The sequence below is a fragment of the Trifolium pratense genome, linkage group LG7 (genome assembly GCF_020283565.1).
Source record: "Trifolium pratense cultivar HEN17-A07 linkage group LG7, ARS_RC_1.1, whole genome shotgun sequence".
Taxonomy (NCBI): Eukaryota; Viridiplantae; Streptophyta; class Magnoliopsida; order Fabales; family Fabaceae; genus Trifolium; species Trifolium pratense.
In genome coordinates, this window is record NC_060065.1 from 55,898,378 (window position 1) to 55,922,881 (window position 24,504).

Here is a 24,504-nt window from a genome sequence, read left to right on the forward strand (position 1 = left end):
AGTGTTTACTTTACCATGAGTTTGTGTGTGGCTATGATGTCTTAGGACAAAATAAACATGTTTGTGTGGCCAATGTACTTAGTTTGTGGATTGGATACCATTTGATCTTTAACAACATGTCGGCTGTCCACAGCTGCTTTCCAAACGGTTGGACGGTATCAATCAAATTAATGTCAAACTTAATTAGGGAAATGAATTTCACAATTTGGTCACATAATGTGACATTATGTCAACATGTGACCGAACTTAAACAATAAGTTAGATTCATGTATTTCATGCGATCTCTAAAGTTAATACTCAAAATTAGAATTAGATTCTCTCCGTTCCATGAGTTTAGTTCAGTTGGTTGGACATTGCATTATACATGTAGGGAGTTGGAGTTCGAAACCCGACTATCTCACTTATTCATCTTAAAGATGAATTTTCTAACCATTTGATCTTTAACAACATGTCGGCTGTCCACTACTGCTTTTCAAATGGTTGGATGGTATCAATCACTATCAAACTTAATGGAAATGGATTTTCCTCGGTTACGGTAGGCGCTGTGACAGATCAGGACCATCCGATTTAAATTGACGATCGAAATTGTTTTTACTTAGTTTTATTATATATAATCTGAACCGTCCAATTTAAAATAAATGGGTGTGATTTCTTATCGCGGTAAACCATGTTGTTTTGCAACAGCAGACAATGAACATAAGTTTATTGACTTAATATTGCTTAATATTTAATTTTTAAAGTTAATTATTGACACATGAGTAAAAAAAAAGGTTAATCATTGACATCATTAAATTACATGCAAGCTACACTTGCTGAGATACATCATTTTGAGATACTTTGGAATTACACAACATTGATTGAAATAAACAAACACTTGACTTTCTTATTGTATAGTTGATTGATTTTCATAAATTGATTTCTTATGAAGAAAATTTCATATCTCATGTTGCCTCATACATTCTGTTGATGGTCTTTGTCCTCCATGACATAGAACAACATTTGTAGGACACTTGAGACAATTATTTGCAACACTACCTTTAACATAAGTTGATGTATGAGTAAACTCCAATGGAAGATTTCCAGTAAGAAAGTTATGATCCAAATACAATCTTCTCCATGATATTGTCCTTAGTTTTGTTCCATATTCCTTTGGAATAGTACCATGATATTGATTGTTTGATAAATTTATTACAGTCAAGTTTGTAAAACTCACCAAATTCACAGGCAAATGACCCTTCAAATTGTTACCTTGTGCCTCAAGCAAGTGAAGTCGGTGTCCTTGTCCGGCATTGTTAACAAAATCAATTGATGTAAATCTGTTAAATGAAACATTAAAATGAATAACCCCTTTTAAGGACATAGTGTCCCATCTTATAACACCTGATAATCTATTATCACTTATATCTAACCATCTTAAATGTATAAGATCCTTAAGAGGTGTTATATGTCCTGAAAAAATATTATGGCTGAAATAGATGTTTTGTAAACTCACAGGAAGATTCGGTATATCACCGAAAAACTCATTGAAACTAATATCTAATGTATTCAATTGCCATAATCCAGTTAGATTTTGGATTCTACCTGAAAAATTATTGTTTGATAAGCTTAAATAAGTTAAGCTTCTTAAACCTGTCATATCAGTAGGTATAGTGCCTGAAAGCCGATTCGCGGAAAGATCAAGATATTGAAGTTTCTTAAGTTGACTAATTTCTTGTGGAATTCCACCAGTGAAAAAGTTTTCTGATAAGCTAAGTCTAGTAAGTTTCCTTAATTTCCCTATAGTTTCTGGTATAGGTCCTCTAAACTTATTACTATTGAGATTAAGTATCGTTAACTCGGTTAAATTTCCAATAGCTGGTGTTAAGAAACCTTCATAACCAATACCATCAAGATCAATAGCTGTGACTCTACTAGAAGAGTTATCTAAGGGTAAGTCACATAATATTCCTAGAAATTGTGGACCAGTACTATGACAAGGGTCAACTGTGAAATCCCAACTATTGATATAAGAAGATGAAGAAACTGAATTAGGATCAATAGCATTTTTTATTTCTTGAAGAGAATGAATGTCATTTTCATGAGTTGATGAATGGATTTGAGAAGGTATAAGAGATAAAGTTATTGTTATAGTTAAAAGAGAATAAAGAGGTGATGATGAAAATAATGAGAATTTTGTAGGTGTTTTTTTAGCCATTATGTTTGAGGACTAATTTGTTTTGGTTTTAATTTGTGATATGAATTATTTCCAAATGCTTTTTTATAAGATCCTTATTATGGCATATGATTAGAAAAATAATTGTTTTGTATATGTAACTTTTATGTCTTGAAGACATGCCAAGAATTTGAGCTACCTATAAGTACAAAATCTTAAAGATTGAACCTACTAAGCTTGGTTTTTTGGTATTATAGTGTGATTCATTTTGAAGATTCTTTGCATTGAATTGGTTTTCTTGGAAATAAAAAGTGGCATGATTATTTTTTTACAAACAAATGTTTTTCAAATGAAGTCATATAATAATGCTATTAACATGTGCACAACAAAAAGAAAACCTAATCTTAACTTTAATTAACACTTTGTTTAAAATGAAGATGAAATAATGAAATAAATATGTGGGTTCCTATTTTAAAATGCAATTGGTGTTCATTGGACACAAAAGGAAAAGAAGACTATCAACTTTATTAGTAAGTTATAAAAGTATCTTTTGACAACTTTTTTAAGGTACAAAATGTCCATTTAGTAGTTGCTAGGTTATATGTAAATTCTTCCTACAAAAATAAGTGTTTATCTTCACAATTTTTTATATATATGGATATTCCTAGTTTTATATTGAAAATTACATTTTTATTTATTCAAAAAATGTTTTCACTTTGTTATTTTCTGAATGGCTGATTTATTCATTGATCCTTACCGAATTTAAGATCCACGGCTTGATAAATAATTGAGTGGTTACCCGAATTCGAATCTAAGATCTATTTTGTGAATGAAAATTTTAGTGTTAGAAATAATGTACCTAGACATGAATCATTAGCTTTAGTGGTTTTAGTGGTTCATTTTGAAGAAACATTGCAATTAATAATTTTCTTAGAAATATAAAACCACATACCGTCACCATTTTTCTACAAGCAAATGTTGTTTTGAAGTCAAAGAATGCAATAACCATGCACAACCTAACCCCCAACTTCAACGCAAATTGTTTGAATTAGTAGAAAAGAAGATAAAAGAAATATTGAGTTAAATTAAAGGAATAAGGAAAAAATTATTTCCTCCATTTGATTGTCTCATGATCAAAAAGAGTAAAAAAAAAAAGAATGATAATAAGTATTAAAAGAGACACAAAATTATAATGTATTGAGACAATTTTTTTAAGGTGCAACATATGCAATGTAGGTTATTATTATGGACTAAAAAAAAAGGAAAAAAAAGTTAAATTGTATTTTTGGTCTCCTAATTTTCATAAACCTCCAAATTTGACACCCTAACTTTTATAGTAGCACTTTTGGCCCCATAACTTTAACCTCTTTTACAAAAGACCGACCTTCCACCGATTTTGATAAAGTCAACACACACATGGACAGTGACTTACCACATCAACAAGTCAAAATGTTGGCAATGATTCACATGATATGGTGACGTATTTGAATCCTAAATAAAACGATTCTTGCCATATATATTCACATGATTTCAATTTCTTGTGTACCAAACAACTAACGAGTTACATCATTGTTTTTCCTTATACATACCTTCTTCTCTCCTACTTTCACACCCCTTTTATTACTAGACCAAATAAAACATAAATGCATGTTGTCATGAGCAACACATGCTTTCAACAATAGACAACCTAATTTCTACCTTATATGTTGTCATGAGCAACGTACACACACATTACAACTCTCAAAATTCCTTTCAAATAAGGACTCTTCCAAGCTAAGTACTTTTAGTTCTACCTAGCTAGTTGTATAATCAACACACAACCTTACCTTCTCATCTTTGATACCAAATTCCCATATTCAAAACAATTTTTATGCATGGAGAAGAAAAACCTACTAAAAGATGAAACATTTCTCCAACACCCTTATCTTGTTGCTATTTTTCTTGTTTTGAGTTTTCTTGTGATGGACCCTTTTCATCTGGGTCCGGTATCCGGACACAACTTTAGACCTGTGAAACACAACATTGCACCATATAAACAAGTCATGAAGAATTGGCCTCGAGACAACATGAGCAGGCTAGGAATGCACGGAAAATTAGAATTTGAAAATGAAGTATTTGGACCGGAGTCACTCGAATTTGACAACATGGGCCGTGGTCCGTACACCGGTTTAGCCGATGGCCGCGTTGTTCGATGGATGGGGGAAGAATTGGGTTGGGAAACATTTGCAGTTGTCACATCCAATTGGTGAGTCTCATCAAGTAACTAGTAATCTAATTTGATTTTATCAGCTTTAAAATACAAGTATACGACTAGAGAATCCAATTTCAATAATTCTTAAATTTTATGTTTGTATATATTTATGGATCCGTTTGCTATGGACTATAAAAAAATAGTTTTAATATCCAATAATTTAGAATTTATTTTAGATTTTTTCAAAAAAACAAAATAGAAATTGCTTTGTGTTTGTTTATATAACGAATATATCACTTCTTTTATTTAAGAAAAAACGTTATAAAAAACGATCGTTTGGAGAAGTCACTGAAACAATTTCTTAGAAAGAAAATAATAATCTTCAGTTTTCATTTTAATTTTTTTTTTAATCTATAACAAACGGATGAAAACTTTGAAGAATGATTATTTTATTTTATTTACAAAAATAAATTTTAACAAAGATGTATGTTCATGCTAATGACACTTGCTATTTTTAAAGGACTGAGAAGATTTGTGTGAGGGGAAATGACTCAACAACTTATAAGCAATGGAAGCATGAAAAAAAATGTGGGCGTCCCCTTGGTTTGAGATTTGACAAAGAGAATGGAGATTTATACATAGCAGATGCATATTATGGCCTTCTTAAGGTTGGACCAAATGGGGGACTAGCTACACCATTGTCAACCCATGTTGGAGGAAAACCTATCCTCTTTGCAAATGACCTTGATATTCATAAGAATGGATCTATCTTTTTCACGGACACAAGCAAAAGATATAATCGAGTGTAATTGTTTCTATTTCTTTTATTTCTTGTATCTTTCAAGATCGTTGGATTGAGATTAAACAGTTCAGATTTAAAATTTGAACTGTTTGATCTCATTTCAACGACCACTGTTATGCTGAGTAAATGAATGTGTGTATTGTCGAATGTTAAGTTATGATGATGTGTACTTGTTTGCAGTGCGCACTTTTTTATATTATTGGAAGGAGAAGCAACGGGTCGGCTACTTAGATATGATCCTCCAACCAAAACAACTCATGTTGTCTTGGAAGGTCTTGCTTTTCCTAATGGAGTGCAACTTTCTAAAGATCAATCCTTCCTTGTATTTACTGAAACCACCAATTGCAGGTCTCTACTAATTATCTTCTTAATTGGTTTCAAGTCTGTGTGACAATAATTTAAGGAACACTACAAGGTTTAAGGTTGTGGTCTAGTAGCGTTCCTTAAATATTACATAGAATAAGGTTTAATGTGAATGTGACATAATGCAAACTCAAACATGGTCGCATCGCAATTTTTACATCGATGTTGCAGCCCATTTTTTTTAAAAAATCTATGAGAAACACGAAATTGAATCCTCTATGAATTTAGTATAGTGTTGCAGCTGTATGAACCGTTAAATTTAATTTGTCGCTACAACTACAACATCATACAACAACTATTGAGAATCTAGGTTCGAGCAACTAATAATTAATTTTTAAATTTTTTGAATGACAGGCTAATGAAACTTTGGATGGAGGGTCCTAAAAACGGAACAGTGGAACATGTAGCCGATCTACCAGGATTTCCGGACAACGTAAGAATGAACGAAAAAGGACAATTTTGGGTGGCAATAGATTGTTGTCGAACTGGAGCTCAAGAGGTTTTGAGTAACAATCCATGGTTAAGGAGTATTTACTTTCGTTTGCCTATAAGAATGATGTATTTGGCTAAAGCAATGGGGATGAAAATGTACACTGTGATTACACGTTTAGATGACAATGGAAATATTCTTGAAGTTCTTGAAGATAGAGAAGGAAAAGTGATGAAGTTGGTAAGTGAAGTTAAAGAGATGAATGGGAAGCTTTGGATTGGAACTGTAGCTCATAATCACATCTCCACCTTACCTTACCCTTAAAAACTTTGGCTAATTTAGTACTATGCATTAAATTAAATTAAATTTCTCTTGTATCTTGGATTAGAATTTTCCTTCTGGTAAAATTAAATGGTAGATTGCTTAATCTGTACCTGTGTAACAACATTTCAGTTTTAATCAAATAATTATTTTTCCAATATTCCATGCCTCTATGTTTGGTCTAGGGTTTGGATAATACGCTATAAGTTCTGAGTTTGATTCCCAAGTCATTGTAAAAAAAAAAATTAATCTCTCAAATCAGATTTTCGAAAAAATTTCAATGCTTACTAGTTCGATCACATGTTTTTTTTTAATCTCTTGTGCTATGTTTGGTTTCTATGTCAAATTTGTCTATTCATTGTCATTTAATCTGAGTCAACGTCTCTGTAATCCGAGTCAACGCCACTGTTAGTATAGTCAGTTTTTTCTCCAGTAATATATGATTTTAATCATGTAATGTGAAGATTCCGTCATTTTAGTCCGTCGTTGAATACGTTGACTTATGACTTAAAATGCATGACATGCTTAGTGAAAAGATTAAACTGAAATTCGCTAAAATTATAGAAATAAAATATTATTTAATCCAAACAGTTACTGTATAAGTCAACATATTCAAGGATGATTAAAAAGACAAAATCTTCTCAGAGTTGGAATCGCAAAAAAAAAAAAAAAAATTATAAAAATAAACTAAAATTCTCTAAAATTACAATTTTGGAAGTGTAAGATACCAACACAGGGAAAATGAATTTGCAGATATAAACTGAATGAACACGTCAGACACAACGCACTGCAATTTTAATCCGTGACGCAACTTTGTATCTATCTGCTTTCATTAATTTTTTTTAAAAAATTGATACTAATAAAAAATGATGATGATGAACACTTTATGATTGAAATTGGAACAAACAAGTTCAAATTCACCAAATTACTATCATTTTTCAGTTGTTAGTTAATTACTGCTACTACTACTAATCACTCTCTAGAAATCAATCTTAACAATGCTCAAATTTATCTCTCACTTCCTCAAATCAAAATCAAATTTAAAATCCACACTTTCCAATTCTAGGGTTCCAATCTCTCGTAATTTCTGCACAACACCGATCAGAGACTCAATTCAATACGACGTCGTTATCGTCGGAGCTGGTCCCGCCGGTTTATCGGCGGCAATACGATTAAAACAACTTTGCCGCCAAAACGACACCGATTTATCCGTTTGCGTTCTCGAAAAAGGCGCTGAAGTTGGTAAGTCAAATTCGTTTCTCTTTTCGCAATTTCTGCATCGAAATCTTCACAACAATTTCTGCATTGTTTTGTTTTGTTTTTCTCAGGTGCTCATATTCTTTCTGGAAATGTTTTTGAACCTCGTGCGTTGAATGAGCTTCTTCCTCAGTGGAAGCAGCAAGAGGTGATTTTTTTTTTTTTTGTTATTTGGTGGTTATTGGTGAAGTGAGTTTGATTTGTAACTTGCATTGAGGTTTTATGTTGTTGAATTTGCAGGCTCCGATTACTACACCGGTTTCCTCTGATAAGTTTTGGTTTTTGACTAAGAATCGTGCAATTTCGCTTCCGAGTCCTTTTAACAATGAAGGGAACTATGTAATAAGGTTTTTACTTTTTATGACATGTATATTCATTTTATACTATTTTTCGAGTTTAAATTATGCATGCAGTTTTGAATTTTATTACATGATTGCTGAATCTACTATGCTAAAATTGGTACTTTCTTTTTTGTTTTTGGTTAAGCTTTAGAAGTTGATGTGTTTGATTTCAAGTGTAATGGTGTTTTAATCTTTGGAAAAAGCTTATTTTTATCAAACTTTTGGTCTGTGCTATTAGATTAGTATAAATATTGCTGATATTATAATCTGTTATCTGTCCGATGACATGAAATCCTAAATCCTAATAAATGAAGCTCTTTATAATTTTAATAAAAATCTTCCTGTCACATACTTGCTTCAATTTTCCCTCCTCATTGATTGATGTAAGTAAAATTCAAAATTGGAAGATAAATTAAGCTCTTATATTTTTAATTTCCGTGTTTATTAAATAAAAAAATTTACTAACGGGGGTTGGGTCTAGTGGAAAGGGGCTAGACTCCTACAACGTGGCCGACCAGGGTTTGAATCCTGATTGGGAGAGGTACCCACATTTAGTGTCCGACATGCCTCAAATAGGATTATCTCTGGTCGAGGGAACCTATGGGAAACAAAAAACAACAATTTTTTTGTTGCATTCTTGCTTCTATTATGTTTCTCTTTAATTGATGTAAAATTCAAAACTGATTATGGACCATCTTACAGTTTAAGTCAGTTAGTACGATGGATGGGGGAAAAAGCTGAAGAGTTAGGCGTGGAGATATACCCAGGATTTGCTGCTAGTGAGGTATTTCTGCATTTGTTTGGATGTTGCTTCTCCATATCTGTTATTGTTTACAGGTGTATTTCCTTGCAGATATTGTACGATGCTAACGACAAAGTTATCGGTATTGGAACTAATGATATGGGAATTTCAAAAGATGGTTCGAAGAAGGAGAATTTTCAACGTGGTGTTGAGATCAAAGGTTTCATTTTACATTTCTTTATCTCATACACATGTTAATGTGCTTTGTCTTGGTTCTTGGAGCAAAAAGGTTTCACTAATTAATGCTTGTCTAGCTGCTCCAGCAGCTTGTCTATGGTTTGAACAAGTATTTAGTTCTTTCTGAGGTGTAGTTGTTAACTATGTAAATATTGAATCACATTTAGGTCGAATGACACTTCTGTCTGAGGGATGTCGAGGATCGCTATCAGAGGTTTGAAAATTAAATTTTAGGATTGGCATAGATTCTAGCTTTTTCTGTCAATTATTATGTTGATGGTAAAATCTCTTATCCCTATCCCTGTATTCCCTACAGCAAATAATGAAAAAGTACAACCTGAGAGAGAAGGGAGGTGCAGAACATCAGACATATGCTTTGGGAATTAAAGAGGTATAACTACTTCACTTATTTTTAAAGAGATTTTTTTTTTTAAAAAAAAAAAGATCATCTTCATTATTTTTCATGTGCAATCTGTCACAATTCTGCTTTCCTATTCAATTATATATGCATGAAGAGTATTTGATTGTTGACTGTTCTAAATCTAATAATTGAAAATCATGGGTGAAACTCATTGATCTTATTTGCCACCATCACTTGGATTCTGAAACTTGTACTTTTAGGTTTGGGAAATTGACGAGGAAAAGCATCAACCTGGTGCAGTACTTCACACATTAGGATGGCCCTTGGATCATAAAACATATGGAGGATCTTTTCTGTATCACATGAAAGACAGACAAGTAAGACGGACAGTTACTACCCCATACTGTAATTATTGTTGTACAGTCAGTATTATTCTGTTATCTATATCTGAAATAAACACTACAAAAATACATATGTAGCACAATACTAACCTCACTGATTTAATCCAACTTGTTTCTAGACTATTTGAGTGTACATTGTTATGTTTGAGTTTAGTCTTAAAGCTTGATGATTGCTCATTCCTAGAAAGTATTTGAAAACCGCTATGAACACAATGATATATTTCAATTTGATGAATCCGTTTTTCTCACTATTTCATGGTTTTCTATTCTGACTAGAAACCTGTTTTACCAAGTTGCTAACAAATCACCTGTAGCTGTATTTGCAAACTCTGACTGAACTGTACAACTTTAGCTTTTCCTGCTAATTTTTAGTTTCATTTATGCTGACAATATATTCTTCATGTCAAGAATTCCATTTCCATCATGACAGATTGCTCTAGGCCTTGTGGTTGCTTTGAACTATCAGAATCCTTTCATGAATCCTTATGAGGAATTCCAGGTGAAGTTTTTTCCCTTCTAGGCATGTTTAAAGCACATAAATAATTTTCTTATAACATGACAAACCATTTTAACATTTCTCTTTAACTGGTTTTTTCTGTTTTGTATGGCATGTGCCTAAGTGTTTTAAGAGACGTACTATTCCTTTTAATGAAAATATTCAAAACGTGGTTTTTGTGGTATTTAACTTGGCTTGCCACTTCCATGTCTTGTCTAAGTTGATTGTTCCAACTTTCTAGGATTAGAACAAATGGAATTTCTTGGATGCATTTTTATGTATGCAATTTAAATTATTGGGATTTTTGGAAGTCTGTCAGTGTTTTCTAAGGTACATACTGTTTCTTCTAAAGAAGGGTTTGTACGTTTAACCTGCGAAGCCACTTCTAGCCTCTTCTAAGTAGGTTTTCCGTCTTTTTGTAAATTGGGTTGCTTCATTTTTCTAATGTGCATGTATATTTATGCAACTTGTGTAAATGAAATGAGTAATGAGTCGTTTACCTTGCCAAATTCACCAATTATGTTTTGGATCTTTTTGTGAAACTTTTGCTGGTTGGTTTTGTTGATACACTATCACTTTAAAAATCTTAGAACTTACATTACTTATTCTTATCATTACTCTCGGTTAATGAGTTTTTTGCTCCTTCCTTCCTTATCCCCCGTGTCTTGTTTGTTTGACCAGAAACTTAAGCATCATCCTGCAATCAAACCATATCTGGAAGGCGGAACAGTTATCCAGTATGGAGCTCGCACTTTAAATGAAGGTGGTTTTCAGGTACATAAATAATAAATAACATTCCTTATCTTACAATTGGAAAACAATGTAGAGTATTTTTCCGTAAAAAAAAAACAATGTAGAGTATTATTTTACCTTTATGTCCCACAGATGGGAAGCCACAAGAGGTCTTTTATTACAGGTGTACTAAGATGAAGGGTGCCAAATGGATACTCCTAACTTTTAAGATTTCTAATGCAAAATTTAGCTGTATTTGGTGAGGTCTAACCGGTTTGAACATAAAATTAGAAATGGGGCAAGAAACATGGGGACTAAAACATGGACATTACAACACAACACTTTACGTGTCCGACAGTCCATGTACTTTGGAAGTGTTGCCTTGTGTCTGACATTGATATAATTTTTCTGAAATGTCCATGCTTAATAGTCTGAGAAACATGCCTGCTAACGGTTACAGTGGTCCATAAGACATAAGGCTTGATTGTTATTTTTATTATTGATAGATGAGTCTTACATTCATGAAGAGCAAGTTTTCAAAGAGTGGTGGCTAGATTAATTCTTCGTTATCATATTAATCTTTGATTGCCTGCTTTTGGTTCCAATGCATTATTTCTTTTTGTTACAATAAACATTTTTTTTTTAAATACAAACGTGATTCTAGTTAAATTTCAGTCTATCCCATATCCAGTTTTTCCTGGTGGAGCAATTATTGGATGTTCAGCTGGCTTCTTGAATGTGCCTAAGATAAAGGGAACTCACACAGCAATGAAATCAGGTAGAGGATGGAAATTTGCTCTATTTTTTGCTAATGTTGATTTTTTTTTTTTTTTTTTTTAAGTTTTGGTCAAGGGAATTTAAGGAATGTACGATTCTTTAAGGTCTTCTCTATTCTTATATTTATTAAGTCAACCCATCATTTCTTACTTTAATCAACTTTATATTGGGATATGGCGAGTTGCTGATGGTTCAATACTTCAATGTGATATGCAAATAAAAACGTTTCAGATTTTCTGCTGCATACATCTAATGGACCAGCACTTCTTTTTGTAGGAATGCTTGCAGCTGAAGCTGCATTTGGTGCGGTTAATGAAGGTCTAGATATGAATACATATTGGGATGCTTTGAGGAATTCATGGATATGGGAAGAACTATATAAAGCTCGGAACTACCGACCTGTTAGTGAAGCTATTCATTGTCACTTTGACTTTTCTGTCTTTCCCTCTCTTCATTTTTTTTTCAGGCTATTTTTGCTTTCATTTTTAAAATCTTGACCTAAGAGCCCATCTCATCTTAGATAGTTATATATCTATTTGGTAACTTTTGAATAAGTTATAATAATGTTATAAGTATAAGGTTGCTATAGGTGGCACGGCTTGTTTAAAACATAAATCACCATTATCTTGTCAGATGAATTCTTTTATGCCTTTGCTTATTTTTTATGGATTTAGAGGATATGCACTGTCAGTTTAACTTCATTTTACACTGACTTCCAGTGAAAATTTGTTTTTTGAGACATCACTCCATTCTTATTATAACCACATCGTAAGAGTGGTGATATAACATGGAAAAATAGAGAGCACATATTGGATGTCAGTGTAAAACCACTTTGACAATGTATGTCTGTTAAACTCATATTTATTAACATATAACATATGGGAAGTTGGATATTACAAATTACATGGTAGGATTTTCGGCTACATTCAAAACCATGATATTACTTGCTAGATATCTGTCTTGCATATAACCAAGAATCTACTATGCTGGTAACTCTGGAATTCTCCAAGATTATGAGAAATTCCTAGCAACTAATTATAAATTTATAACTTGTAGGAAGAATGTTATTTCATCCTAGACCATTTCGAAGCTTATTAGGGACTTATATATATCAAAGTTACTTGTAAGTGAAAGTAAAGTAAATCTTGTAACATACTCATAGATTATGGGCTTTATGTTTTTTGAACCAGATGAATTACGGGCTTTAGATCTAACTCAACCCAAAACTAGCTCAATAAGGACTAATTTGGCCATATATCTAGTCAATGTAGGGTCTCAACACATCCCCTCACGTTCAGAAATACACACTTAAATTGTGGACAAATGTGGGTGGAATAATATGGATCTCAAGTCCCTCAGATGGAATAACAAAGATAATGGGCCAATAATTGAACTAGGATATTCTGTGATACGATCTTAGAATTTGAGTATTAGGCCTAACTCAGCCCTCAAAAGCTAGCTTAAGAGGTGAAAAATGTCCAAACCTTATAAGGACTGATCTGACCATATCTCCAGTTAATGTAGGACCTCAACACTTACAAAATATTTATAAATTATAATAGAAAGATCAATGTGTAATTATAATTAATTCCTCACAGTTGTCCTAATTCATTTCTTGTGATACTTAAATATATGGTATGTTTTAGTTTGTCAAATTAATATGCCATATTTACCTTTTAGTGTTATCTCTCATTGTAGGCCTTCAAGTATGGGCTTATTCCAGGACTGGCTTTAAGTGGTCTGGAACAGTAAGATTTAAACTTCTACAGTTCAACACTGGAGAGTACAATTTCCTGTATTCCCTTTATTCTTGTTTTGGAACTTCACTTACCCTTGTGCTATTCTTGTCAGTTACATACTCAAGGGGAGGCATCCCATTACTTTGAAGCATGGTAAACCTGATCATGAAGCTACAAATGTAAGAAACATTGTTCAAGAAACTAAGCTTGTGAATGAATTTTGTTATTTACGTACATGCTATTTACCACCTTTTAGCTGGTACAAAATGGTCCTTTTAATTTCAGCATAAAGGATATTTTAGATTCTTTTTTCATTGAATATATGTATATATTAGTGAGCTTTGCTTTTATTATGTTTGTTTCTTGTTCTAGTAAAACACTGCAAATCATTTACCATGTTTGTGTGACCCTAGTATTTTCTTTTGACATTAATGCAGGCTGCACAGTTGCATTCTCCAATTCACTATCCAAAGCCCGATGGCATCTTGTCCTTTGATGTACCTACCTCCCTGCACAGGTTTTGCAACATTAATTGCCTTCTATTGATTATTGTTGAGAATTGAATGCAATCATTTTTCAAAGAAATGAAACAAGGGATGGTGCTAGGTTTTCTCAAAGTTGCACTCTAAGATTTATATAAGGTCACAAGGTTGTATTTCTATTCTTGTAATTTAAAGAACTTCTCAAAGAGAGCGTATTGAGGTGTCGTAGAGGGGAGAACTCAAATTTAAACCCAATCAGTTCATTTATACAGCAGGTTACACTTAATATCCTAATTTTTAGGCAAAAGAGCCTGCAGAATAAATGTGCACCGATTTATATATGCAGTAATTGCTTGTGTCTTCTCTCATTAGGAATTTGATAAATGAGGATAATGTTGGAAATTATTGATTTTTTGTTAGTCAACATGCATAGTGAAAAGCTCATTTGCTTCATAGACATTTATATTTAGTTTATATACAGAAGCAACACAAATCATGAGCATGATCAACCTCCACACCTTCGATTGAGAGACCCAAAGATTCCTGAACTTACAAATTTACCGGTGTATGCTGCTCCTGAATCACGATATTGTCCTGCACGAGTATACGAGTAATGCCCACTTACTAAAGCTTGGTTTCAAAAGGATTTTTAGTTTCTGAATCATTCTCTGATATTTTTCATCTATCCTTCTCAAATATAGGTACGTTGCTGCTGAGCAAAATAAACTGAAGTTGCAGATTAATGCTCAAAACTGTTTGCATTGCAAGGTAAATTTTCAGACCAATTTGAGCGATCGTTTAAATTTGGAGGATTCTATGTTTAATCTCTACTCATCAAATATTTTCAAATCTTTTGTATCCTACACGGTTTAATTCATTGCTTTGATATTCAGGCTTGTGATATCAAAGATCCAAAGCAAAACATCAAGTGGACAGTGCCTGAAGGGGGTGGAGGCCCGGGATACTCAGTTATGTAGATCTGGGAGTTAGTAGTCATACATTGTTGTCCCCGCAAAATTGTGACTTCCTTAATGTTAACGCATTCTCCTGAATTATACAATTGCATTATGGCCCCGCTTTCTTTCTAAAAGATGTAATACTGCAGTAAAATGTTATTTGTGAAACAGAATAAGTTGCTAAGGTTCCTCATCTTAAAGACAACAAGCATGTTAGACTATTCTGTGTAAATTAAGGTCTTAATAACATTGTTTAATTCCGTCGAAAAAAAATAAATAACGTTTAATATTTCGAACAAGGTAATTTTTTTTAAAAAAACTAAGCTTGTCTCTATCTAATGTAATGGATACACAACTTCCCGTACGATTTTGCTTTTCTTGACTAATTAAAGAATGTTTTTTCGACACTCATTAGCATTTTCATAAAAATTATGGTTGTCTAGTGTTTTTCGACCTTTAAATATTCTATGTCAATGTAGTCATTTTCATTTATTTTTGGATACACAGCTGAATATTAGTTTCACCTCACATCTTTTCAAAAATAGGTTTTCAGTCTCGTAATTATAGATCAAATGGTAGAAGGTTGTAGAAATATTTGATGTGTTGAGGGCACATGTTTGACAGCAGCACCTCTCTTTGAAGCACTTATTATTGTGTAATAGTTGATACTTAGAAGAAGAAAAAAAAGGGCTTATAAACGCCGTTCTTTAAATTTATTAAGAGATTAAACTTTTTATTGAAAGTTTTGAGAAATCTCCTCCTTTTGGACATGGTCCTTTGATATTTTAAAAAAAGAACAGTGGCGAAATCTTTTAGTGTATAGAAAAACAACCGGAGGCAAACTTAACAAACATCCCTACCCTGAGACAATTGGAGATTTAGTGTATAACCATAGCTAATTAAGACCCTGAGACAAAGGGCAGTATCTAACCAATGCACTGCCCATTGATAATATTTGTGCAATGTACCAATTTGTTGACATCCATCTTTCAAAGCACGAGTTGCAAAGCTACCCGGAATAGAGAAGATCGGACAAGCATGAAAAATGAGGAAAACAGATTTCATGCAATCTTATCGACCACCCGCACAAATCAATCTGCGTACAATTGAAGATGCATTTAAAATTTATTTTAAAAGATTTATTTAAATGCGAACTTTCTGACCTCGATTAAATAACTAAGATTGGTAATATGCAAGAACTTCAAATCAACCAAATGAGAAAGCATCTACCCCTTTGGTTGATTGTCCAATGGCGAAATGCTAAATTATAGAAGGGACAATTCCTAAGGTGATCGTACATCATCTCAAACAACAAAGTAAACAAGCCTATTGGAGATTTGACAAAATCATCCCAACCCCTATATATCGATAGACAATTAACTAAGGTGCCAACAAATTTTAGTATTATACAAAACAAAGATGCAACGCTGCCAACACATAATTCTAAATCTGTAACTACGAACATTTGTACTGATTAAGAATAAAAAATAGAACAAGGCTGCACCCCACAACAACTAGGACACCGAGACAAAGGGGAATCTAAAGTTATACGATAATGCACAGTTTCTCAACAATCCTTGGCCGCCGAAGGATTTGCATCTGATGAAGGATTATCATTGGGGCATGGAGGTGTAGTTGCTCTCATTTTCAAGTCGCCTGATTGTTGTTGCTGTTGATGTTGCTGTTGTTCCTGCTGCTGCTGCTGCATTTGTTGCTGCTGTATTTGCTGTTGCTGTTGTTGTTGTATTTGTTGCTGAAACTGATGATGCGGCTGCTGCTGCTGCTTCTGAGGATGAATTTGGAGATGTTGAAACTGTTGTGCAGCTAAAAGAGTGTGCATGGCATGATTATTATTGGGATAGAACTGCTGTCCCCCTCCAAAAGAAGCAAAGTTCATCATAGGTCCTCCATTTGGTGGTATAGCTTGCCCAGTCAATACTTTCAAATGCTGAATTTCTTCTTTTAATGCATCATTTAAAGCTACAAGGAAAAAAGAAAAAGTGAATTACTTCTCATAATATTAGTGCCAAAACCAAGGTTAACTGTTCATCTTGCATATTCTCTTGCTTGTATATTAAAAGACATGAAACTCAAATTTCAGGTAAAATAGCACATTTCAGCTTTACTCAACCACAAAAAACCAACCCAACAACAAAATTTTGCAGCCAGCTTCACACTGAACATGCACCTTCACCTAGGATAAATATATATTAATCTATCCGGAAAAACTGACTAATGTATATATCATACTGTAAGTTGCAATGATATCTTACACGGATATATTGCATTAGATAAATAGTTTTTCCGAGATAGATTTAGAAAGACAAGCAATTAAAGCAGCAGAGTACTAGCTACAGAAACATTTATAATGACATGGGCATACCATCCTGCAAGTGAACTTGTTGCTCCATGGTTTGCAACCGCAGCTTCAGCTCACTGTTCTCAGAATTCAGTCCGCTTGTATCTCTCTGTTCACAAATCGACCAAAATACATTTAATATATAGTCCGCCTATTAGCTTTTCAACCAGAAAGTGATATAGTAATTGGTAGTAGCAAAGCATTTACATCTGAATAACAAGCACACACATCAATACCTGTAAGAGAGTTAATTGTGCAGACAAAGATGTTGCCTCTGTTTGCAATGTCTGCACTTTCCTTTCAAGCTCAGCAATATACCGCATCTTCCTCTCTTTTGACCTTGCCGCAGATTGCCTATTTGCCCAGATCCTGTTACACACAATTATAAGTAGTGTTTGTTGACGTTCAAACCAAAAAGGAGATAGATAGAAAGAAAAAACAGAAAATAGTCCAAACACCGTCCACTTTTCAGTTGCAGTAGATAAAACAAAATACTCCCAGGGGATAATGTCATATATTGATGAACTGGAATTATAACAATAAAAAGACGTAGAGACTGTGCACTCTACAGGGGTGCCATTTTATCCAAACAGTATTTCATTGATACCTGCTGGAGTGAGGGCGGAAGATCAAAAAGCCTAATGATGGGATTTTTTGGAAGAGTAGCCACACCCACACAACAGTTTTAAAAGGCAATTACTGTTCTAGTACTACCAAAACAATGTTACTGTTAAGTGTGTAACTCTAACTAGTGTTATTTTCAACGAGATGTCAACATTTTCCTTCAAGTAAATAAAACGCAACCCGGGTGCTATAGAACTACTTCCATGACAGCATCTAGGGAAGGATTGGACCCATTATGGGTCAATTGTAGTTAGTCTTACCTAGCATTCACAAAACATTCAAAAGAGAATGACCTAACAACTTGACATGCGCCTTTCTAGTCATACAGCAGCTATTCCAACATTTTCTTTTAGTAGACTTCAGAAAAATCTTGCAATTTTCCAAGCCTCCTTATTTTTCACTATTTCCTTCAATATATTGAGTCTAAAGGTTTAATTATTGCTGCCATTATTGTCTCTAATATTTCTAAAATAGAAGTTGTAACTGAACTAAGCTAGTTACATCTCTAATATAACTAAACAGCTAAACAGATGCATGTCATCTATGCGCATAAATATCAATTATAGGGTATACCAAAACCTAACAATATTTAGTTAAAACATACTCATACAGTATACTGTTATTTCTTGTGGTTCATGTTTTGTCATGCCTTGTTTTGTGTTTATGAATTGATCAGGAAGGCACTTTTGTATTATACATAGGTCTTCTAGAATCAATCTACAGTTACATTTTTGAGATTTTTTCTAATATACAATTTTCTAAAACCCAAAATCCTATTCTGCCTCGAAGCTTGCATTTGCCGAAAATTATGTTACATCTATGCAATGGATTTTAGGGATTTGTGCTAATTTGGTAAACAACATGTTTAGCAGCTTATATAACACCTAATCTATGAATGCTAATTTACACACCAATAAATCATACAACATAATATAACATTTGCAAAAAGAATATAGTGTTCTGCTATGTAGGATTTCTTTACTAAAGATTATGTAAAATAATTAAGAAACATTAGGGTAAAAATTGACTTGTCCAGAAATAATACCTTTTTGCACGCTTGGGATCAATCAAGGCAAGTTCTGCAAGCTTGGCTGCTGACATTGCCTTTTTGGAATCAGCTGCAGACATGTCGTCTGAACCCGAGACTAACATCTCAGGTTTGATGGTTGTCGACCCATCCATAGATTGGCTGTGCTGGTGTCTAATTCTGGGCCTTTCATTAGTAGTACCACTGGCAATATTTTCCCCAGAAGAGGTACCTGCACCTGATGCCTTCCCTACTGACATTGGTGCGGAACCTGATGCTGCAGCAGCATTAGACCCCTCACCCATTTGAAATGTGGACGTTGCAGACGACGAATTGAACTTATCCATATCAAGATACATAGACAGCAAGTCCTCCTCAGTATCATCAGAGAACGAAGGTCCATCAGCACCACCAACTACACCGAGGTCACTATCGAAACTAATATCATCAGGCAAGGTAAGAATCTCGGAATGAGCACGCCTATGACCTCTATTTCTTGGAGGATTATCAGACATTCTGCTAATATCATGACTAAAGCCACTAGAATCTGAGCTGGTTCCAGGAACAGGCAGAGGATACGCCCCCGATGAGGATTCAGATTTCACATTGAAACCACTTCCAGGAAGTGAATAACCCGAATATCGTCCTGATGGAGGTGGAAAACCACCACCAAGACCCAAAGATTTGTCCTTTTCCATTCAATATTCCTTAACCCTAAATAACTCTACCCAATTCCAATTCCAGTTCAATCACTTCAAAACCCTAGTGACAAATCAATACATTGAAAAGAAGGAAAAAAAATCAAATTTTTAAACAACCATGTTCATTATAATATAGTTCATTGCAAAATAATTAAAAATAGAAGGCAAAGATTGAAAAAGTAATGAAAAAAATTAACAATTTAATTGTTGAAATGATGGGGAAATAGGAGTACCTTTGCGCGGCGTAGATCAGCGAAGAAAGGGGAGATCGGAGAATAGAATGAAACCCTAGAAATGGGAATTGATTTTGATGAAATGGAAAAGAGATCTGAGAGAGAGAGAGAGAGAGAGAGAGAGAGAGAGAATGAATAAAAATGAAGCTTCGAACTCAAGACATGAATTCTCGTCAACGACAACGAATGAAACCCAGACAGACAAAAACACATGTATTGTATTTCTATTCTATCGTATTTCTACGGTACATGTTTTATGCCATCTTTATCTATTCATGTATTTTTTTTTTTTTATATAGAATATATTTATCTTTATCTAGTATTTCTTTTTATACAATAACACATTTTAAATATACACAAAAAATTGCTTAAAAAAAAAATACACAAAATATTTGGCGATAAGTTTTTGATCTCTAAATATCATTTTTCTTATCTATTATAAGACTATTGGACTGAAATCTTTATCATAATTATTGTTTTAGTTCTCAATTGTACATGAAGATTCAATCGTTCTGATTGTATGACACTAATCTTAGTCGTATTAAATATTTTTCAGTTTATTTTAGATTAGACGGTTCAAATCAATTATTGTGTTACATAGTAGTTGCTTAGAGTTTGGATCCATGGCTATACTAGAAAAGGTGTGCTAAATAATTGTTTTGTCTTAAATGCATTTTTATCTCCATATTTTAAAAAATGCGGAATTTTACCCCCTATTAAAATATGCGGAATTTTACCCCTCTACCAGGACAATTAAATTGATCTTAGCAGTCCTTCGCATTACTTGCCAATTATCACGTTGACGGTTACAACCGTTCCTTCTATATAAGTGTGAAGGTTTTGATGTCAATGTATGATTCAATACAACGTCAATTATTATTTTCAATTTTTTTCAACTTTGCATTATGATAATGAAAATCAATCAATAGTTAATGTAATTAATTTGATAAAATTATTATTCTCTTTTTTTTAATATGTGCGAAATGATCAAATATAATATTTTTGTGAGACGGAGGAGGAGTAATGTTTTTGAATATTTGTTTGTCATCTTGTGGGAGACAAACAGACATACACAACCTAGTTGGTAGATTTTTATTTTTGTTTACTAGTTTTACAGATAGAAAACGTAAAATTTTGAAGAGTGAAGTGAGGGTCAAAACCCCTCAACCCAACTGGTTCTGGATAAGATTAAGATCAATAATTGAGATGAAAAATTTATTTATTGTCAACAATCTTGAGAGACACCTAGAGGGGGAGCATTGGAGGGTATACAAAATTTTGTCCAAAGAAAAGAAAAATAAATAAATAAATACTACATACAAGTGTATACCTAACAACTGGTTATGGCTACAATGCTTTTGCATTGTATCTCTGTCATGTCCACATTAATCTCTTAATGCATGTGAACATGTTCAGTTCATGAGAGGAGTTTAAAACTTACAAAATTGAGTCTTTTTTCACTTATTTCTTACGAATCAGGATTTGTTGTAGTGCAAAAATACACCGTTTCATGCTATTTTGCATCTCAGCCGTTAATTATCATATCAGACGGGTCAAATTAACTCATTCACAAAATTATTAGAAATGATCTCAGTCACATAATTCTGATCGGACGACCTTATCTATTAAAACCATAGTTATCATGTTGCCTTTTCAGCACTTGAGATCTATGTACTGTAGCACTGACACTACAGATTAAATGTGTGTCTAGTGTCTGACACGACATTAACACATGTATTACATTCAATCACTTCTGGTTTTTTAGATTATAACTACTAGTATCAGGATCGTGTCTGGTGTCTTATGTGTTAGTGTTTCATGAGAATGTTCCCACAAGCTTTATAGTGTATCTATAGGTAACTATTTTTCTTTTGGCTTCTAAGGTATCCCCGTGTAGAAATAGTCTATGTCAAGAAATATCAGGAGGTTATTTATGACAAATAACCACTTCTAATTCTACTTATGCAAAATGGCTTCTTAGTTCTGTATGAAAATTTTAATAGGGCTATAATTGTAAAGGATTAACCTGTAGTTATAATATTTGTTTAGCAACAAATTTGTATGCTGACTACAGAATCAAAATACATTTTTGCATGTCAAAAACAAAACAAAGACATGAAACTGTGGCAAAGTCAAGCAGAGACAATTCTGGTGTAAATTATGGTGAATGGTTTTGCAAAACATCTTGTAGTGGTTTTTTTTCTTCTCTAAAATCATGGATCTTTCATTCAATTTATGCCCCTTATTTACAAGTCTATGCTCTACGGTTAGGCAACTTACGACATGTGCATAAAGCTGTTTTCAGCTTATGTCTATAAGATAGCTTGTATGAAATTTGTTTGACTTTATTTTATCTTTTGTTGTAGAAATAACTTATACATAAGCACTTACATAATAAGCATTGAATGAAGTTGTAATATGAAGCTCTTGGAGATTTTGAAACATAAGGTGTCATGTATTGATAAACCATTCTAATCCACTTTATATGCTTGTTGGATTCTTCAATTTTATTCTCATCCCACTTGACAAAATATTGTATGTTGTACAAGTTTCCTTTTCTGTGTGGAAAAGGGATTTCAGTTTCTGAAATTTCATTCATTTTTCCACCAAAAGGCTCCATTATCAGCATTGCTTTTGTATCTTCATTTAGAAGTATTCTCCAACTTCTCCACCTGTTTCTGGTATAGGCTCTTGTCAAAATCAGACTTGGCTTTGAATGGACTTTTGTAGCTTGTAGTTCTGTTCAGCAAGAGTTCTATAGGGTCATCTTTGTTGTATCCTGCTAAATACAAAACTGATTAAATCCAACTCATTTTAATGCAATCTTAATTCAGGAAAACTCTCATTCATTGTAGAGATTAACTTATCTTTTTCTCCAAGGAAGAGAGTTAAATATGCCTTGAATTGTTTTTGAATTTGCACCAGCATTTTGAGCAACAATTCTAATGAAAAGATCTTCATGCAACTTATGTGCTATGTATTTCCATCTATGAATGAGCTTGGCTGCTCCTTGTTTTGTTCCAATGTCTTTGAACATTGAACACAGTAACAATATGTGGAACTCTAACCAACCTTATCTTCCATGGAAGAATGACTCCAAAACTAGTGGCACTACCTCCTCTAATAGCCCAAAAAACTTCTTCTCCCATTGATTTTTTATCAAGAATTTTCCCATTTACATCTATTAAGTAAGCATCAACAACTTGGTCTGCTGCGAAACCATGTTTCATAACCATGGCACCAAATATACCTCCACTGAAATGACCACCTACGCCAACGCTTGGACATACTCCTGTTTGGAAAAAAACAACTTAATTAAGCATATATTATATAAGTGTTTATGTGTAACCTATTTTTATAACAATTTTTTTAAAAAAAAAAGTCAAAACTATTTTTATCGAAGTTATAAGCTATTTTTATTAGTTCTCTCAAATAGTTGCATAAATGTTTGTGCTTGCAAATAATTTCAAATAAGTCAAACTAATTACCTGCAGGGAATCCATGAACTTTACTTGCTTTGGAAATTTTTTAGTAAAGTTCTCCTAATGTTGCACCAGCCTGAATCCAAGCTGTTTCATCAGCAAGATTAATTTCGATCGAACGGAGGTTGATGAGATCGATCATGATAAAGGGTGTCTTACAAAGGTAAGATTTGTAAGATAGCCCTTCATAATCATGTCCACCACTTCTAACTCTAATCTGCACACCAATCTATTTGCTGATTCATGGGAAGGTGTAACAATGAGAAGAGGCTTGTTTACTTGAATCTCTGTCATGTCCACATTAATTTCTTAATGCATGTGAACATGTTCAGTTCATGAGAGGAGTTTAAAACTTACAAAATTGAGTTTTTTTCACTTATATCTTACGAATCAGGATTTGTTATAGTGCAAGAACACACCGTCTCATGCTATTTTGCATCTCAGCCGTTAATTATCATATTAGACGGGTCAAATTAACTCATTCACAAAATTATTAGAAATTACCTCAGCCACATAATTATGATCGGACGACCTTATCTGTTACATCGTCCTACTGTAACAGCAGGAAATCCATTTTCATATCTTACTCAATACTCACATTTTTATTTAATACGCAACTTCTTACTCCCACTGCAACAATTTTCTTCTAGTACAAGTATTTATTCATCTGGTATTTTCTCCCTCAAGCGATATTTTTTTTTTGCATCTACATACATTTGCACTAATGTTGGCTCATATACATAAACAATTGAATACCCAGTAACAAAGTTCAAAGGTTCACACTTAAATAGAACGTGAACTAGTAAAAAATATCCATTCACCCAAAAAAGGTCCTCAAATTTCTAAGTGATGGAATGAATGGAAGGGGAAAATTACAATAATATTCATGTATTAAGCAAGATTGAAGGAGGCTTAGATGGATGGAGTGTTGCTGGTTTTGGTGGACTAGAAGAAGCTGTGTCACATTATCTCTTGTCCATTTGGCGATAAGTTGTGTCACATATTTGTTGTCCATTTTTTCCACATGCAATTTTTCCGGTCTAAGGTGTGAAACCAATATGTAAGATTTGGGGCGAAGTGAGATGGCTCCAAGCAAGGATGTGGAGATGTGTTTCATCGCAAGCTGAGACTTGCACGTTTATCTGGTGGCATTGGTGGGAGAAGAGGAAGGGCCGTAAAAGCTCGTGTCTGCTGCTGAAACTTGAAAACCATATGGGATGGGGCAACACTTGATTGTGAAAACAAGCTCACAATAAAGATCGCTAGAGAGCTTGAAGACCCACAGGATGGACACATGA

General features: G+C 33.5%; 4 protein-coding genes and 1 pseudogene across 4 annotated transcripts; 2 read left to right on the forward strand and 3 right to left on the reverse strand.

Annotated features, from left to right (window-relative positions):
- Nucleotides 1-874: 874 nt before the first annotated feature.
- LOC123894075 (LRR receptor-like serine/threonine-protein kinase FLS2) lies at nt 875-2,196 on the reverse strand. The gene has a single exon (XM_045943953.1). It carries the CDS (start codon nt 2,192-2,194, stop codon nt 935-937), a length of 1,260 nt encoding a protein of 419 aa, XP_045799909.1. The 5' UTR covers nt 2,195-2,196; the 3' UTR covers nt 875-934.
- A 1,564-nt stretch (nt 2,197-3,760) lies between these two features.
- On the forward strand, nt 3,761-6,417 carry LOC123894076 (protein STRICTOSIDINE SYNTHASE-LIKE 13-like). The gene is made up of 4 exons (XM_045943954.1): nt 3,761-4,397; nt 4,864-5,148; nt 5,326-5,493; nt 5,863-6,417. Exons 1-4 carry the CDS (start codon nt 4,027-4,029, stop codon nt 6,260-6,262), a joined length of 1,224 nt encoding a protein of 407 aa, XP_045799910.1. The 5' UTR covers nt 3,761-4,026; the 3' UTR covers nt 6,263-6,417.
- Nucleotides 6,418-7,048: 631 nt separating this feature from the next.
- LOC123894077 (electron transfer flavoprotein-ubiquinone oxidoreductase, mitochondrial-like) lies at nt 7,049-15,012 on the forward strand. Its single transcript, XM_045943955.1, has 18 exons — nt 7,049-7,501; nt 7,588-7,664; nt 7,757-7,863; nt 8,560-8,641; nt 8,711-8,819; nt 9,004-9,050; nt 9,153-9,227; nt 9,458-9,574; nt 10,029-10,097; nt 10,776-10,868; nt 11,502-11,604; nt 11,880-12,004; nt 13,302-13,351; nt 13,455-13,521; nt 13,780-13,859; nt 14,306-14,434; nt 14,526-14,592; nt 14,718-15,012. The coding sequence occupies exons 1-18, from the start codon at nt 7,258-7,260 to the stop codon at nt 14,799-14,801; spliced, it is 1,725 nt and encodes a 574-aa protein (XP_045799911.1). The 5' UTR covers nt 7,049-7,257; the 3' UTR covers nt 14,802-15,012.
- A 1,048-nt stretch (nt 15,013-16,060) lies between these two features.
- LOC123894079 (probable transcription factor PosF21) lies at nt 16,061-19,991 on the reverse strand. Its single transcript, XM_045943956.1, has 5 exons — nt 19,725-19,991; nt 18,809-19,552; nt 17,376-17,508; nt 17,164-17,248; nt 16,061-16,760 (listed from the first exon to the last, which is right to left on the reverse strand). Exons 2-5 carry the CDS (start codon nt 19,486-19,488, stop codon nt 16,348-16,350), a joined length of 1,311 nt encoding a protein of 436 aa, XP_045799912.1. The 5' UTR covers nt 19,489-19,552; nt 19,725-19,991; the 3' UTR covers nt 16,061-16,347.
- Nucleotides 19,992-21,602: 1,611 nt separating this feature from the next.
- On the reverse strand, nt 21,603-23,721 carry LOC123896672 (annotated as a pseudogene).
- Between the last annotated feature and the right edge of the window lie 783 nt (nt 23,722-24,504).